General features: G+C 31.5%; 1 protein-coding gene across 6 annotated transcripts; it reads right to left on the reverse strand.

Moving 5' to 3' along the window:
- Positions 1–557: 557 nt before the first annotated feature.
- Positions 558–4792, reverse strand: LOC107909823 (cyclin-dependent kinase G-2). Of its 6 annotated transcripts, XR_001687360.2 has the most exons (7): positions 2481–4792; positions 1866–2001; positions 1642–1730; positions 1335–1446; positions 1141–1247; positions 854–1030; positions 558–759 (listed from the first exon to the last, which is right to left on the reverse strand). XR_001687360.2 is itself a non-coding variant. In XM_016837489.2 (6 exons), the coding sequence occupies exons 1-6, from the start codon at positions 4199–4201 to the stop codon at positions 931–933; spliced, it is 2265 nt and encodes a 754-aa protein (XP_016692978.2). In that variant the 5' UTR covers positions 4202–4792; the 3' UTR covers positions 558–930. The 6 variants fall into 6 exon arrangements, 3 of the variants coding, with proteins under 3 accessions (XP_016692978.2, XP_040944801.1, XP_040944802.1); XM_016837489.2 differs by having other exon boundaries at positions 558–1030; XM_041088867.1 differs by lacking the exons at positions 558–759; positions 854–1030 and adding an exon at positions 1504–1555 and having other exon boundaries at positions 1335–1378.
- Positions 4793–14761: the final 9969 nt, after the last annotated feature.

Genomic DNA, 14761 nt, shown 5'->3' on the forward strand with positions numbered 1-14761 from the left:
TGAATAATGAAATTAAAAACTTATGAAAAATAGTACAGAAGCCAACTCCTTTGACAACAATAAATAGAGTTTAATACACTTTTTTCCAAACGAAAAGCAAACACAAGCACAAAATAACAAATCTTGAACAAGTCCATAGGGAAGAGAGGAATCATTTGCACATCTCAACTACTAAAATTTTCTTCCCAACTCGAGAAAATAGTGTTCTACGAAACCATAAACATGAACATTATCCAAGCGGCAATTTTTTATCATGGGAACCCCCTACAGCATCCCCAATAAAGTTACAAATAAGAACTCCATATGAAAATGAGAAAAATAAAAACCAATAATATAAATAAGACGGCACCACTTTCTTGTGTACTGCAGAGGAAATCCCTCAAGGATGGACAATATAACTAACCCCATAAAGCCATTCCAGAGATACTGGATTAATAAATTACCTTTGGCGTACAATGGTTACTATCAATATCTTCGTCAATGAAAAGCAAAGAACGTCCCCTCCACACCAACCGTCTCTTGCAAACACAATGTAAATATTAAAACGTGGAAAAGAGTAGGAAGAAATCCAATATTATTTTAATATTCAAAACTAGCTATAAAGGGAGAGTTTACATCATTGTTCTAATAAAAATATGTTACACAAGTTTCAGCTGAAACTGATTTCTAAAAGAAGAAAGGCTGATATGCCACACCTTGCAATACCAGAGGTGTCAGATGCATTTCTATATGAAGATCAAAGCTGGAAAACAAATTAACCTGCGAAACATCTGGTTCACATGAAGAGGCAAACACTATCTCCAACCAAATCAACAAGCAAAGGTTGCAACTTCGTTGAATGCAAGTCCCTCACCTCAATTAAGGCCATTTAACAATAATGTGAAAAACTAAAACATGAACATTAAATGGCACTGATGGATGAACTTTCTCTCAGCCAAACAAACCACCAGTCCCAAATTCCCCTTGCTGCAACTCCTTTCTACATTGCTCTTCCAAAGGATCTGGACTCTTCAACATTCTTCTCATGCGCCTAAGCATGATAATAAAAGCCCTTATTTATTACTTTAACAATAAGTTGAAACAAATTTACTTATATAATATAGCACTTGTGATGTTTTTCTTGTTTCTGTCGCTCAATACCTGTCTTGAGCATGCTGAGCAGGGAAAGTGGGCATGAAAGCTTTGGTCTTGGGAAGAGGAACTTCGCGAAACCACTCATGGTTTAGAGCAGCTTCAGCTGTAATACGCTGAAAGCAATATCACAAGGCTCAATTAATCACCCACACAAATAATGATAAGGTAACCAAAATATTTATGCAAGCCAAACGATTTACCTTCTCAGGGTCATAAGTTAGAAGTTTATTCAGTAAGTCAAATCCTGCATCAGAGAGAACAGGTGTTCCTGTGAATGATGTTGCTGGAAATTTCTTGCGCAATAGATTATACCTGAAAGGAAAATATCAGTAATTAATACAAACAAAAATAGATGCAGTGTTACTGAACTGTCACCAATGGAGGCCAGAAAGCCAGTCCAGAATCACCCAAAGCTGGAAGCCTGGGAAAACAGTAGGAAAAATAAGAAGACCTGAATATTACACTCAACTGAATCTAAAATCAAATTGTAAAAGATCTAATACTTACTGATGCTTGACAAAATTGACCTTGACTCCAGGCAACATAGAAAAACCAGGCCATATTGTCTCATTTGGCATGCCAAGAGTTCTGAAAATCTGCAATCAGTAAAAAGCAACATAACTAATCAAGATCATTAAACACCATTGGAAGATTAAGTTTGAACCATTTCAGCAAGAATAGGGTCTAATGTTAATGATTAATGAAATACAAGGCCAGCTAATGCAATTTACCTTGTCAAGTTGATCAAATTCAGTTTTCCCGTTGAAAAGTGGTTCTTTTGATAGTAGTTCAGCCATAATACAACCCAAAGACCACATGTCAATTGCAGTGGAATATTGTCTTGCTCCCAAAAGAAGTTCAGGGGCCCTGCAAAATCAGCACTACTTGGATCACGAAAAAGCTAAAAGCTCAGATAACTAATCAGGCACACTTGAGAGAAAATGGCAACGCAAAAGTAAAGCCTTAAGCCTTAAAAGTTACGTCAATACATGCAAGCATCAACGGCAAATGGGGTTCATTCTTTTAGCAAAAAAAAAAAGTGAAGTTCAAATCATAATTTATCAGTCAACATAAAAATAACAAACATTGAGGTATATGTATTCAACTTTGAATCAGATAAGGATAACAAAATTTAACCAAGCAGGGATGTTTTTACCAATAATCCACAGTTGCCAACCCAAATGCACAATTCAGAGTTACTTTCCAAACACCCAATTGCAAACAACAAATGAAAATAAAAATATGGAAAGATCTCTGGTACATTATTTTATTAGAAAAATGAGGATTTAACTGTGACAACTGACATTATGGAAAGCAATCAATGGCATACATAATGCACCACTCACCTGTACCAAAGAGTAACAACCAAATGAGTATATGGTTTTAATGGGCTTCCATATTGACGAGCCAACCCAAAATCACAAATCTTCAATTCACCTTGGTTATTTAAAAGAAGATTAGATGTCTTCAAGTCCCGATGGAGAACCCAGTTATCATGAAGATACTTGACACCCTCCAGCAGCTGAAGCATCAGGCATTTAACTTCACTTTGGCTAAACGGTTGTTTCATCGTCTCCATCAGCCCTTTCAGATCATGTTCCATGTATTCCATCACCATAAAAATGCTATCAAGGTTACTCCCTACAACTACTTCTTTAACATCTACAATTGATGGATGATGAAATGAAAGAAGAATATTTATTTCCCTCAGAGAGGTCAAAGGAAAACCTTCTCTTTCTTTCTCCATCTTTACCTTCTTCAACGCCACAATTTCCCCAGTTTTCTTGTCCTTAGCTCTATATACAACACCATAAGTACCTTCATCTATCTTGTTTAGCCTCTCAAATTCGTCAACATTTCTGCATCCCTGAAGCATGTTTACACTTCTTAAAGGAGGAGCTGAAGGTTCAGGTGTCCCACGTGAATTAGTCTCATTCTCAGATTCTGTATCAGACTGGCTAAGACTGCCGTCATTTCTATCATGTTTAATGTCAATCACCATCAAGTCATCATTCTCTGAATCATTACCAGGGTAATCATCCCCACTTCTGGACTTGGAACGAGCACCTTGTTCATCAGATTCAGATGATCTGGCTCTAATTCCCTCAGAGCCCTCCCTCTTCAGTTCCCCAAGCTCTGGAGTAGCTGACTTATTCCGTAATCTGTTGTGAGATAATTCTAAAAGGGGCAACTTTTTTCTCCTTTTAGGGATTTCCTCATCTTCTAAAATTTCACCCTCGTCACCTGGAGAGTTATCACCTGCTGCCCATCTAGAGGAAGATATATGTCGAGCCGGCACATAATCCTCATCTTCCAGATGCCTAGCATCCTGAAAATTAACATGCTCCTTTGGTGGTGAAAAATCCAAATCCTCTGGAGACTGCAGTGCAGAGTATCCAACAGGTCCATCAGGTAGAACTGGTGAAGGAGAATGTGGTTTCTGGCTTTTATTTTCTATAACAAAAGATGTCTGTACAGCCTTACCAGATATGCTGTTAGGTGACTTGTGGTAAGCTTTTGGCCGTGGTGGTGGATGATGAACGACTGTAACTACAGGTGAATTCTTACTTTTGGACATACTTACATCCTTGTCACTTCTATCCCACACAATAGGTGAAAACTTCCTCTTCCTCCCCACAGGAGATAAAGCCCCATTCTCCATTACCTTCTCAACCTCACTATCTTTAACCACCGACTCAGACTCAATGGCATCCTCTGATCCACTCTCACTAGACAATTCACCAGGCTCCTTGTCTACCACCCTAAGAGAGAATTCACGTCGCCTGAGGCCATGACTACCACCACCACTACTATTACCACCAGAATCACTTCTACTCGAAGAGGAACGATACCCACCATTTATCACGTCCCTCTCTTTAATATCTTTCTGTCTAGCCCTAGCTCTATCTCTAGCTTCCCATAATCGAGCCCTTGCAACATCACGGCTACCATTCCTAGATAACTCATACTCCCTAGAATTAGGAAATTCCTGCCTTGTCATCTCAAAATCAGAGTCTCTGTCTCTAAACTCGGAATCACTATATCCCCCATGTCTCCCAGCAGCCATGTAGAAATTTCAAAAACACCTAATTCCCAATTCAATAAATTCCCGCTATTTTGTTTACTTATAAACCCTAAACCCTTGAGGTAACCACGTTCAGGCCCAAATCGAGAGAGAGATAGAGAATTTAACCCCAGATTCTAGGGTAATAACCAATACGAAATTAACCAATAAAATAAAAGCAGTAAAGCAAACTTAAATAACCAAACAAAAAAGTATCAGATTCTCGATTTCGCGGTATGTAGCTCGAAAATTTTAGGGGGAAATAATTGTAGAAATTAAAGCAAAAGATGAAGAGAATAAACCCTAGAAATATTGGTGAAAAATCGAGCGATGCACGGATTTCTTATCGATCTCCCGACGCAATTAAGAGAATTAAGAGTGGCTAGGGCTTACCGATAGAGACGAAAAATAAAATTAGTAACAGGAATTGAGAGATAAAGTCGACGATCCCAGTTGCGAGATATACAAAAAAGGAGAGCCTTAGAAAATAGAAACCGTGAGATACCGAGAAGAGAGCGAAGGCTTGAAGCCTTTACGGAACCAAACGGTGTGTTTTATTCTTTTTAAAATATTGAACCCTGCCTTAAAACATCACCTTCGAGAAGGAATAACGTATTTGAAGATAGAAAACCAAAAAAAAGGTTCATTTTTAGTTATCCAAGTGTGCTCCTTTTTTAGTTATCAAACTATGTACCAACTTTTCATTTTTTTTCTCCATTATTTTTGTTTTCATCATTCGTTGTTAAATTTTTAATAAAAATAATTATATTTTTTTAATTGATATAATAATACATTTAAATTTATCTTTTTATATTTGCAAATTTTATCAATTTAGCCTATAAACATATCAAAAGTTAGAAATCTAAAATCAGAAAATGTTGTTCACAAAGCTCAAGCAAAATTAGGAGTTAATGTCTATTTTTTTTAATTAGGACTTTAGGGTAATTTTTTAAAAATTTAAGAAAATAAATCGTTTTTTTGAGAGAGTGTCCTTTAAGTTGTATTTTTTAATTTTTTTAATATAATTAATTTCTTTGGTTAGATAGTTAAAGGTTAGTAGTTTTATCCTTTAAATCTCAAATTTGATTCTTCTCTCACTCACATTCATATTTTTTTATTTCATTTTGTTTTAAGCTTTTTATATTTTTAATTAATATTTTTAACATATTAACTCATTTGGTTAAATGTTTAAATATTAATCATTTCATCTTTTAAACCTAAGTTTAGTTCCCCTCTTTTAAACACATTTGTAATTTTTATTTCATGTTCTTTTAAGTTTTTTTATTTTTAATTAATAAATTTATTGTTTTTAATTAATAATTATTTTATTCATAAAATAAAATTATTATTAAAAATATGATTATTTTTAGTAAATATAATTTTTATATGTGTAATATTTATTTTGCAATCTATATAATAAGTGTAGTAAATTTTAGTATTATACATTTTTGTATGTGTATTTAAAATATTTCACTTATAAACATAATGATATTTGAAGTAATTATTTGAAATATTTCATATATAAAAATATTTGAAATATCATACTCACAATGTAGATGAAAAAACAATGATATTTGAAATATTTTACATATAAAAACAATAATTATTTCATTTTATAATATTAGAAATCACCATACCCACAATATAGGTGGAGAAAATAAATATTTGACATATAAATACTATATATAAATAAAAATATATTAAAAAATTAGTTGATGTTTATATTATATATAAAGGAATTATTAATTTCAAATATTTTTAACATAATTATATATGTAAAATATATATTTTTATTATATAATTACATATTTATTATTTGATTTTATGATAAAAGAGTTATTAATTAAAAAGATTAATAAAAAACAATAAATTTATTTTCCTAAATTTAAAAAAAATCAACATAAAAACCAAATTAAAAAAAAAATCGACTTTCCCCAAAGCTCAACCATAAAAATTCAAGAATCGTCTTTAAAAGTTTCATCTATCATTTTTTACTCTAAAATGCTGCTTTTCTTTAGAGAGGCTGTAAGCTTGGAATTCAGGTACTTTAACATTTGTATTTATTTATTTTAGCTTATCTATAATTGTTATCTCAAAGATTCTGTTAGAAAAAACATTGCCTTTCTTTGGAGAAGTTGTAACCTTTATTTGTGTTTTTAAGGCTAAATTTATGGTTTTTGTTACTTACTTATGTATGTTTTTATATATGAGTGTTGTTTGGTTATTGTAACTTGGCTTCTTTACTTGTATATTATAAAATAAAATAAAAAATACTTAAATAGTATACCAAACAAATTATGTATCGAAATGGTACATCCAAGCAAGTGGAGGGTGGTGCATAGGCGGCACCACCCTAAAAACTTGACATGTTTGACTGCAAAAAAAAAATATATAATTGGAAATGTCATCTAAATATGCTCACCAAAAGGAATACAGGTCAATTACGACCCGTATACGACCAAAACCCGACCCATCCAAACCCACTGTCATTGATGGGACAGGACAACTGGTGAAGCCTTAGAGAAAGCCGGCACACCCACTGGTCATGCCCATTTCACAAGCGGCACCGGGTTGGTGATGCCAACCTCATAGACGACACACCTCTGGCTCCTACACCAGTGGCAGTGATGGGACGAGACTATGCCTATGACTTGTGTTTTGGGAACCATTATAAGGTCCCCAATGTCTCATTTTGGCTGGAAGGGAAAAGAAATTTGAAGAAGAGAAGAAGAAGAAGAAGAAGAAGAAGAGAGCGGGAATGGGAAAAAGAAAAAAAAGGAGAAGCAGAATAGAGAAAGGGAAGGAGAAAGAGAAGCAAAAAAAATAAATAGAAAAGGAAAGGAGAAAGGGAAGGAGAAATTGTGTTTAGGGTTTACAAAGATTTGGTGTTAGAAAAAATCATAAAAGGTAAATTTTTTTATTTAGTAATTTTTTTGTTATAAATAAATGTTAATTTGTTTTTGTTGTTATTGTTGATTTATTTTAGATTTAATTTTTAATTTTAATTTTGTAAGGTATTATTTGGTTAAAAAGAGCTATTGAGGTATGTTTGTATTTATTTTATATTTTCATTCATTCATAAGTTATTTTTAATGTTTATTGAAGTAAAAAAGCCTATTTATGTTATGTATGAAGATTTTTTTTATGCAATTTATTTGTTATGTGTGTTTTAGGTTTATTAGATTTATTTTTTATGTAATTTATTCGGTATGTTATTTTTATTATTTTAATATAAATTTTTTATTTTTTATGTACATAAAAGCTGAGACCATTGAGATGGAATTTGTGAATATGACCATTGAGTTAGAATTTATGAGATAAATTAGGAATAATAGTTTATATGTTCTAATTTTTTTAGATTTTATAATTAGGAATAAGAGTTTATGATTTTAAATTTTATTTTATGTTTTTTACAATACCCTTTTTTTTTTCTATCTCCACTCAATTTTTTGTTGTCTTACATCTATAATTTATACATCTCCCTTTATACATGAAAACTACATCAAAATAAAAAGTGTAAATCCCATTTTATCTACCTATGCAAACTTGAATTTGATTTTTTTTCCATAAATTGGTAATTGGTTAAGCTCGAAGAGAGGGTATGCCCAATTTTCATTTTCAACCAAATTCAAATGAGACTCGTAGTTAATCTGTTAAATGATACATAATTTTGAAAAAAAATATTTTATTATATTAATAGTCATTTTTGTTTTAATTATATATAAATATAAAGAAAATATCGGATAGTCTTTCCTACAAGAAAAGGTTCATTTATTGTAGTGGAAGACAATCAATCAGTTCCGCGATGAAAATGAACTAGTTAATAAGTTCGAATAAAAAATTCAAATAATTCATTTTTCTTTTAAGTTCTAGTGTCACGGACTTGGAGTTTTCCCACACATCCGTGCGGCCTTAGGCAGTTTCTTGGCTTAAAAACGCCTAAGTCAGCCTAACTTCCACCAATAATGGATTCAACCGTAAAAACGCCTAAGTCAGCTCAACTCGCAACAATAAAGGATTCAACAGAATTCCCTTAAAGTTTCCATGAAGAACAGCGGAAGAACGAATTAAGAACGATCTTTGAAAGATGAACAAAAGCAAGAACGCTTGAGAGAAAAGTTTGAGTAAATGCTCTCAATTCTTATTCACAAAGAATAATGAAACAATTCAGGAGTGAGTACAAATGAGGGGGAGGCTCTCTATTTATAGTTAAGCTCCCCAAAACCGATGGCTACAATTAAAAGCTGTATTCAATTAGGACTCTAACTTTACAGAATTAGAAGTTGTGTACAATTAGAACTTCTAAGACTACTTAGTCCTATCTTCATTATCGGGCCCATCAAGCTTCAATGTGACAGGCCTGTCCAACAGCTCTTTGAATCGGGCCAGTTCTCGTAGGCCAAATGATCCCCATCTGAGCAACAGACCTCCATTGGATGCATTTGGTGCGCTTGTCACGGGCTTTGAACTGCGGTCCGTGACACTAGGACATCCTATGATTTATACCATACTTTTTTGGGGGGAATTCTTTATGTTTTTTTATCAATGTATCTAACTTATTGTAAATAGGCCAACTAAAAAAAAATAACAAACCCAAAATAATAAAACAAAGTCCAAGTCTAGTCCAAAATTATATCATTTGGCCCGATCGGAATGACCCATTACTTGAAAAGGTTGAAGATCCATCCACAAGCTTGACGCATATAGAAACATAATCTTCAAAGATATGCAATCTTAGATATGATATGCAATCTTAGAAGATATGATTTTGTAATCTTAGAGATTTAATTTGTACATACCCTTTAATCTTAGCCGTTGATGTAATTGATCTGTACCGTTGTATTTGGGGAGTCTCAACTATAAATAGAGGCCTCTCACTTCATTGTAAAACACTGGAGTTTGGAGCAATAATAATTCTTAAGAGCATTCAATCAAATTTCTCCCTCTATTGCGTTCTTATTTTCTGTGGCTTGTTCTTATTTTGTTCTTCGTTCATCTTCGTTTCTTTTTAAGTTGCTTTAATTTGAGTTAGATTTTGGTGGAGGAATTTCGTTGAATCTTCATATTGTGAGAGTTAGGCTGACTTAAGCGTTTTTTTTAACCTTTTTTATTTATCCATTTAATTTTTTAATCATTAATTATTCTTTTACTTTTATTCATTTATTTATCCATCAACTTTTTTATTTACATATTATTCATTCATCTAACCATTCTTATCATTCTTTTATTTTCTTCCATTAATTATATACTTTATTTGCTTTTAATATTATGTCACACATGTTGTTTATTTTTTAAAAACTCGTGCTATAAATCATCCATTTTAAATTGTTTGATTATTTGCTTTAATTTTTTTTCCATATATTATCAATTGCAAAATTTTTTTATACTATCTGTAATACCCGATTTTGGCCCGGGTCTAAATGCCCAAATTACAAGCAGGCCTGTGTGGCCCAAAATGAAATAAAACAAAGGCCCAAATACAGTGGCCCAAAACAGATTCAGGAAACCCTAGGGTTTCAGGGGTGAACTCGCGCCACAAGCCAAGCCTCGCCCTCCGAATCTCCCGTGATCGTGCCTACACAACAAAGGAAAGAAACAAAGCAAGATATGGCAAAAAAATCTCGAAATCAAATCAAGCAGATGCTGGAAGATTTCTATTTGTTTTTTTTCTTTATTTTTCTTCTTGTTACACGATTGTTATAAAAGCAATCTTAAAACACTATAAAACAGATGAGATTTTTGAAAAAATAAATAAAAAAGAGAGCTATTATTCACAGCAAAATCCCGAGAGTCTAATACGAATAGCAAACCGATCTAAAGGTTGATACTTGTAACTTTGATTTATTTTCTTCTGTTATATTTATTTTTTTTAAGCGAATAAAACGAAGTAAGGGGAAAGAAGAGGAAATTACCTGGGTCTTCAGATCCGCGTGAAAAAGAGCCGAAAAGCCCTTTAGGGTGAGGTTCCGACCATCGTTCACGGTGGGAGCATGGCGGAGATTAGGCAGCTGAAACAGGGTATAAAACCCTAGCAGAGAAAGTAGAGAGTTTTAGTTTTTATTTTTTATTTTTTTTATTTTTCTCTAGTTACAATTGATTTTTTTTTAAAATTCAGTTTAAATAAAGATACCAAAACGATGCCGTTTACTAAGGCAGGATCCGCGCGTTGACCCGACCCCCGAGTAGGATCCGCACGTTCCTGCCCTTAAAGGGTAATTTGCGCAGTTGGTCCTCCTTTCTCGCTGTGTTGTTTAATTAAGTTTTTTTCTTTTTTTTTAAATTGGGCACAAAAATTTTACCATTATGGCATTTTAGTCCACGTTGCTGCGCAGCGTTTTGGAAGGCAGAGTATTTTCCAACCTGGCCCCCATATAATTCGCATGTTGTAGTTTAATCCCCCATTTTATTTTAATTTCATTTGTTCCCTAGTAATTCTGTTTTAGTTGCAATTTAATCCCTTTTGTATTTGTGTTTTTACTAATTAATTTAATAATAATATTATTATTATTATTTATTAATCCAATTATTATTTGTACTATTATTGTTATTATTATTTTCATTATTTCTTCTTATCAATTTACTTAAATTTCATGCGCATAGCTTTATCTTACTATGTATTTTTTTATATTACTATTATATGTCATTATTTAATTTTATAATATATTTTTTCCTATTCCTTTTATATATTTGCCTCCAAATATGGTATATCTTCAACGATTTTGGTTTTTTTATTCATTTAAATATATTTCTATATTTTAATAGATTTATGTAATAATATTTTTTACGATACCATGCTTTGTATATATACATGATTGATATTAAATTATTCTTGTTATAAATTATAGATTTCATTTTTGTCTTATTACCATATATAACTTTCCTCTTAAAAAAAACTATTTTATTATATTTTACCTATTTTAATGTATTTCGTTTACATCAAATATTTTACATATATTATTGTATATTATTAAGCCTTCTACTTTTTTAAATATACGTATTTTACATATATCACTTATTTTTATTTTCTTCCTATATAATGTTTAGTTAACAGTTTATCAAGATATTATTATTTCGGGTTTATTTCTTTTGAAAAATAGCTTTTAATTCATTACCTTTCGATTGCCAATATGGTGCAAGATTGTTGTACTTGTTATTGCGACATTATTACACACATTCAATATCATTACATCATCTTCTTATTCAAATTTAAAAAATAGAAATTTTCAAAATTGAGATAATGCTCGTATTTAGGATTTTTAAGGAAATTGAGCCCTAACGTATTGAGTTCCGATTTTCTTCGTTAAATCTAACGATCGAGAGTTGCTCATTAATCATAAAAAAATAAAATGAAAAGCTTGTTGTCCGGAATTTAATATGTTGTGTCCTAACGTATTGGATGTGATGTATTGTTTTCTCGAAATGAAGATTTTTTCTAAAAAATAATAAAGGAAATATTCCGAGTTTGGGATTTTGGAGGAATTGTGCCCTAACGTATTGAGCCGCAATTTCTTAAATCTTGAATAAATGGATATTCTTTTAAATTTTTATTACACGAGTATTCTGACTTAATTCATTTTTGAGGAAATTAGAATGTCGTGCCCTAACGCATTGGGTGTGGCATTTTCTTTCTTTGAAATGATAAGGGTCTTAATACGTAACGTTTTTTAAGTTTTTGCTAAGGATTATATTTTTCAAATTCTCGACATTAAGACATTAATTAATTAACTAGGTACCAATTTTTGGGCGTAATGAGGGTGCTAATCCTTCCTCATACGTAACTGACTCCCGGACCCGTTTTTCTAAAATTCGTAGACCAAAGTCGTTTTTAGGTGACCCAATCACACCTTAATAAAAGATTGGTGGCGACTCCCAATTTTTCCAAATTTTCATCGAAAACTAATTTTTGTTTTTTTTTCCAAAAAAATAAAAATGGTTTCGACACTATCTATTTTATATACCATTTATTTTTAAGATGTTTTGTGTATAACTTGTTCTAAATTCCTTATTACACGATATTTATTTTTAAACTCATTTATATATTATTACTTTATATATTACCTATTTTCATTTTTTATATATTATTTATTCTAAACTTATACATATATTACCTACTTTTTTTATATATATAATTTATTTAATGATTTGTATATTGTTGATTTCAAATTTCTTTTCCCTTATTATTCATTTCAAATTCATTATTTTAAATTTGTTTACATTTTATTTTGCCTTATATTTTTTTTATACTCTTTGTTTTAAATTCATTGGTCTTTCATTATTGATGCTAGTACTTAAATAATTGTCATTATGTGTTTTATAAATTGTTTATTTGTATTTTCATATTGCCTTTTTTTATCAAAGTTTTTACGCATCGTTTTAATATTGCGTCAATTTTCCCAAATTTTAAAAAATAAAAATTTTAAAATAAGGCAATATTCGATACTTTGGAGCTTTGAGAAAATCGTGCTCTAACTTACTGGGTTTCGATTTTTTTAATCAAAATAACCGATATCCTTTTTAAACTTTAATGCATGAGACAAGCTTAATTTCGAGGGTTAAAATGTCGTGTTCTAACTTACTGGATGTGACATCTTATTACTTCGGGACAAGGAGGTCTTAACATCAAATTCGATTTATTCAGGTTTTTAAAGAGGATCGTATTTTAAAATCTTTTCCAATTTTCGACATTAGGATGTTAATTAATCAATTAGGTACCAATTTTGGGCGTTACGAGGGTGCTAATCCTTCCTCATACGTAACCGACTCTCGAGCCCGTTTTCTCGAATTTTGTAGACCAAAATCATTATTTTAATAAATCAAAATTTTTTATTAAAATGATTAATCTCAAGGTGACCCGATCACACCTCGAAAAAATATTGGTGGCGACTCCATTTTCGTTTTAAAAGTCGACCCCGTTTTTTAAAATAAAAATGGTTTCGACAGCTATTTTCAGAAAAATATTACTATAATGAAAAAAAAAGAATTCTTTTGTTTTTCATTTTAGTAACTCGGCAAGATCATTTGATTACTTTTAACATCGAAATTTGAATATTTTTGAAATAGTTGTGAAAGATTAAAAAATTAAGAATAGAAAATTCCAGTTAACTTTGTAATCGCTCTATTTTTTTATTGCTCCTTTTCAATCAAAAGAGATAAGAGCCAGTGAACCAGAAACGATTAATTAAGAAAGAATAACAAAAAAAGTTTTTATGGAGCATGCTTATAAATATTCATGGATCATACCTTTTGTTCCACTTCCCATTCCTATTTTAATAGGAATGAGACTCCTACTTTTTCCGACGGAAACAAAAAATCTTCGTCGTATGTGGGCTTTTCCCAATATTTTATTGTTAAGTATAGTTATGATTTTTTCGCTCGATCTGTCTATTCAGCAAATAAATGGAAGTTCTATCTATCAATATGTATGGTCTTGGACCATTAATAATGATTTTCTTTCGAGTTTGGCTACTTTATTGATTCACTTACCTCTATTATGTCAATATTAATCACTACTGTTGGAATTTTTGTTCTTATTTATAGTGACAATTATATGTCTCATGATGAAGGATATTTGAGATTTTTTGCTTATATGAGTTTGTTCAATATTCAATGTTGGGATTAGTTACTAGTTCGAATTTGATATAAATTTATTTTTTTGGGAATTAGTTGGAATGTGTTCTTATCTATTAATAGGTTTTTGGTTCACACGACCCGCTGCGGCAAATACTTGTCAAAAAGCGTTTGTAACTAATCGGATAGGCAATTTTGGTTTATTATTAGGAATCTTAGGTTTTTATTGGATAATTGGAAGTTTCAAATTTCAAGATTTGTTCGAAATATTTAATAACTTGATTTATAATAATGAGATTCATTTTTTATTTGTTACTTTATGTGCCTCTTTATTATTTGTTGGCGCAGTTGCTAAATCTGTACAATTTCCTCTTCATATATGGTTACCTGATGCCATGGAGGGGCCTACTCCTATTTCAGCTCTCATACATGCTGCCACTATGGTAGCTACGGGAATTTTTCTTGTGTCCCGCCTACTTCCTCTTTTTACAGTTATACCCTACTTAATGAATCTAATATCTTTTATAGGTATAATAACGATATTATTAGAGGCTACTCTAGCCCTTGCTCAAAAAGATATTAAGAGGGGTTTAGCCTCTTCTACAATGTCTCAACTGGGTTATATGATGTTAGCTCTAGGTATGGGGTCTTATTGAACCGCTTTATTTCATTTGATTACTCATGCTTATTCGAAAGCATTGTTGTTTTTAGCATTCGGATTGATTATTCATTCCATGGAAGCTATTGTTGGATATTCTCCAGAGAAAAGCTAGAATATGGTTTTTATGGGCAGTTTAAGAAAGCACGTGCCCATTACCCAAATTGCTTTTTTAGTAGGTACACTTTCTCTTTGTGGTATTCCACCCCTTGCTTGTTTTTGGTCCAAAGATGAAATTCTTAGTGACAGTTGGTTGTAAAGGACATTTAAACATTCATTTTCAAAAATATAGTGGCAAAAAAAGTAGCTATTTCTATTTAATAAAACTATTGGGTAAA

The sequence above is a fragment of the Gossypium hirsutum genome, chromosome D02, assembly GCF_007990345.1.
Source record: "Gossypium hirsutum isolate 1008001.06 chromosome D02, Gossypium_hirsutum_v2.1, whole genome shotgun sequence".
In the NCBI taxonomy this organism is placed as follows: domain Eukaryota; kingdom Viridiplantae; phylum Streptophyta; class Magnoliopsida; order Malvales; family Malvaceae; genus Gossypium; species Gossypium hirsutum.

What these genes read in the sequence shown, in the direction of transcription:
- LOC107909823 (XM_016837489.2), bottom strand. Translation starts at nt 4,201, where the DNA reads ATGGCTGCTGGGAGACATGGGGGATATAGTGATTCCGAGTTTAGAGAC. An exon ending in GTCAATTTTGTCAAGCATCA is followed by an intron (nt 1,447 to 1,641) that starts GTAAGTATTAGA and finishes TTTTCCTTTCAG; the next exon opens with GTATAATCTATTGCGCAAGA. An exon ending in TAACTTATGACCCTGAGAAG is followed by an intron (nt 1,248 to 1,334) that starts GTAAATCGTTTG and finishes TATTGCTTTCAG; the next exon opens with CGTATTACAGCTGAAGCTGC.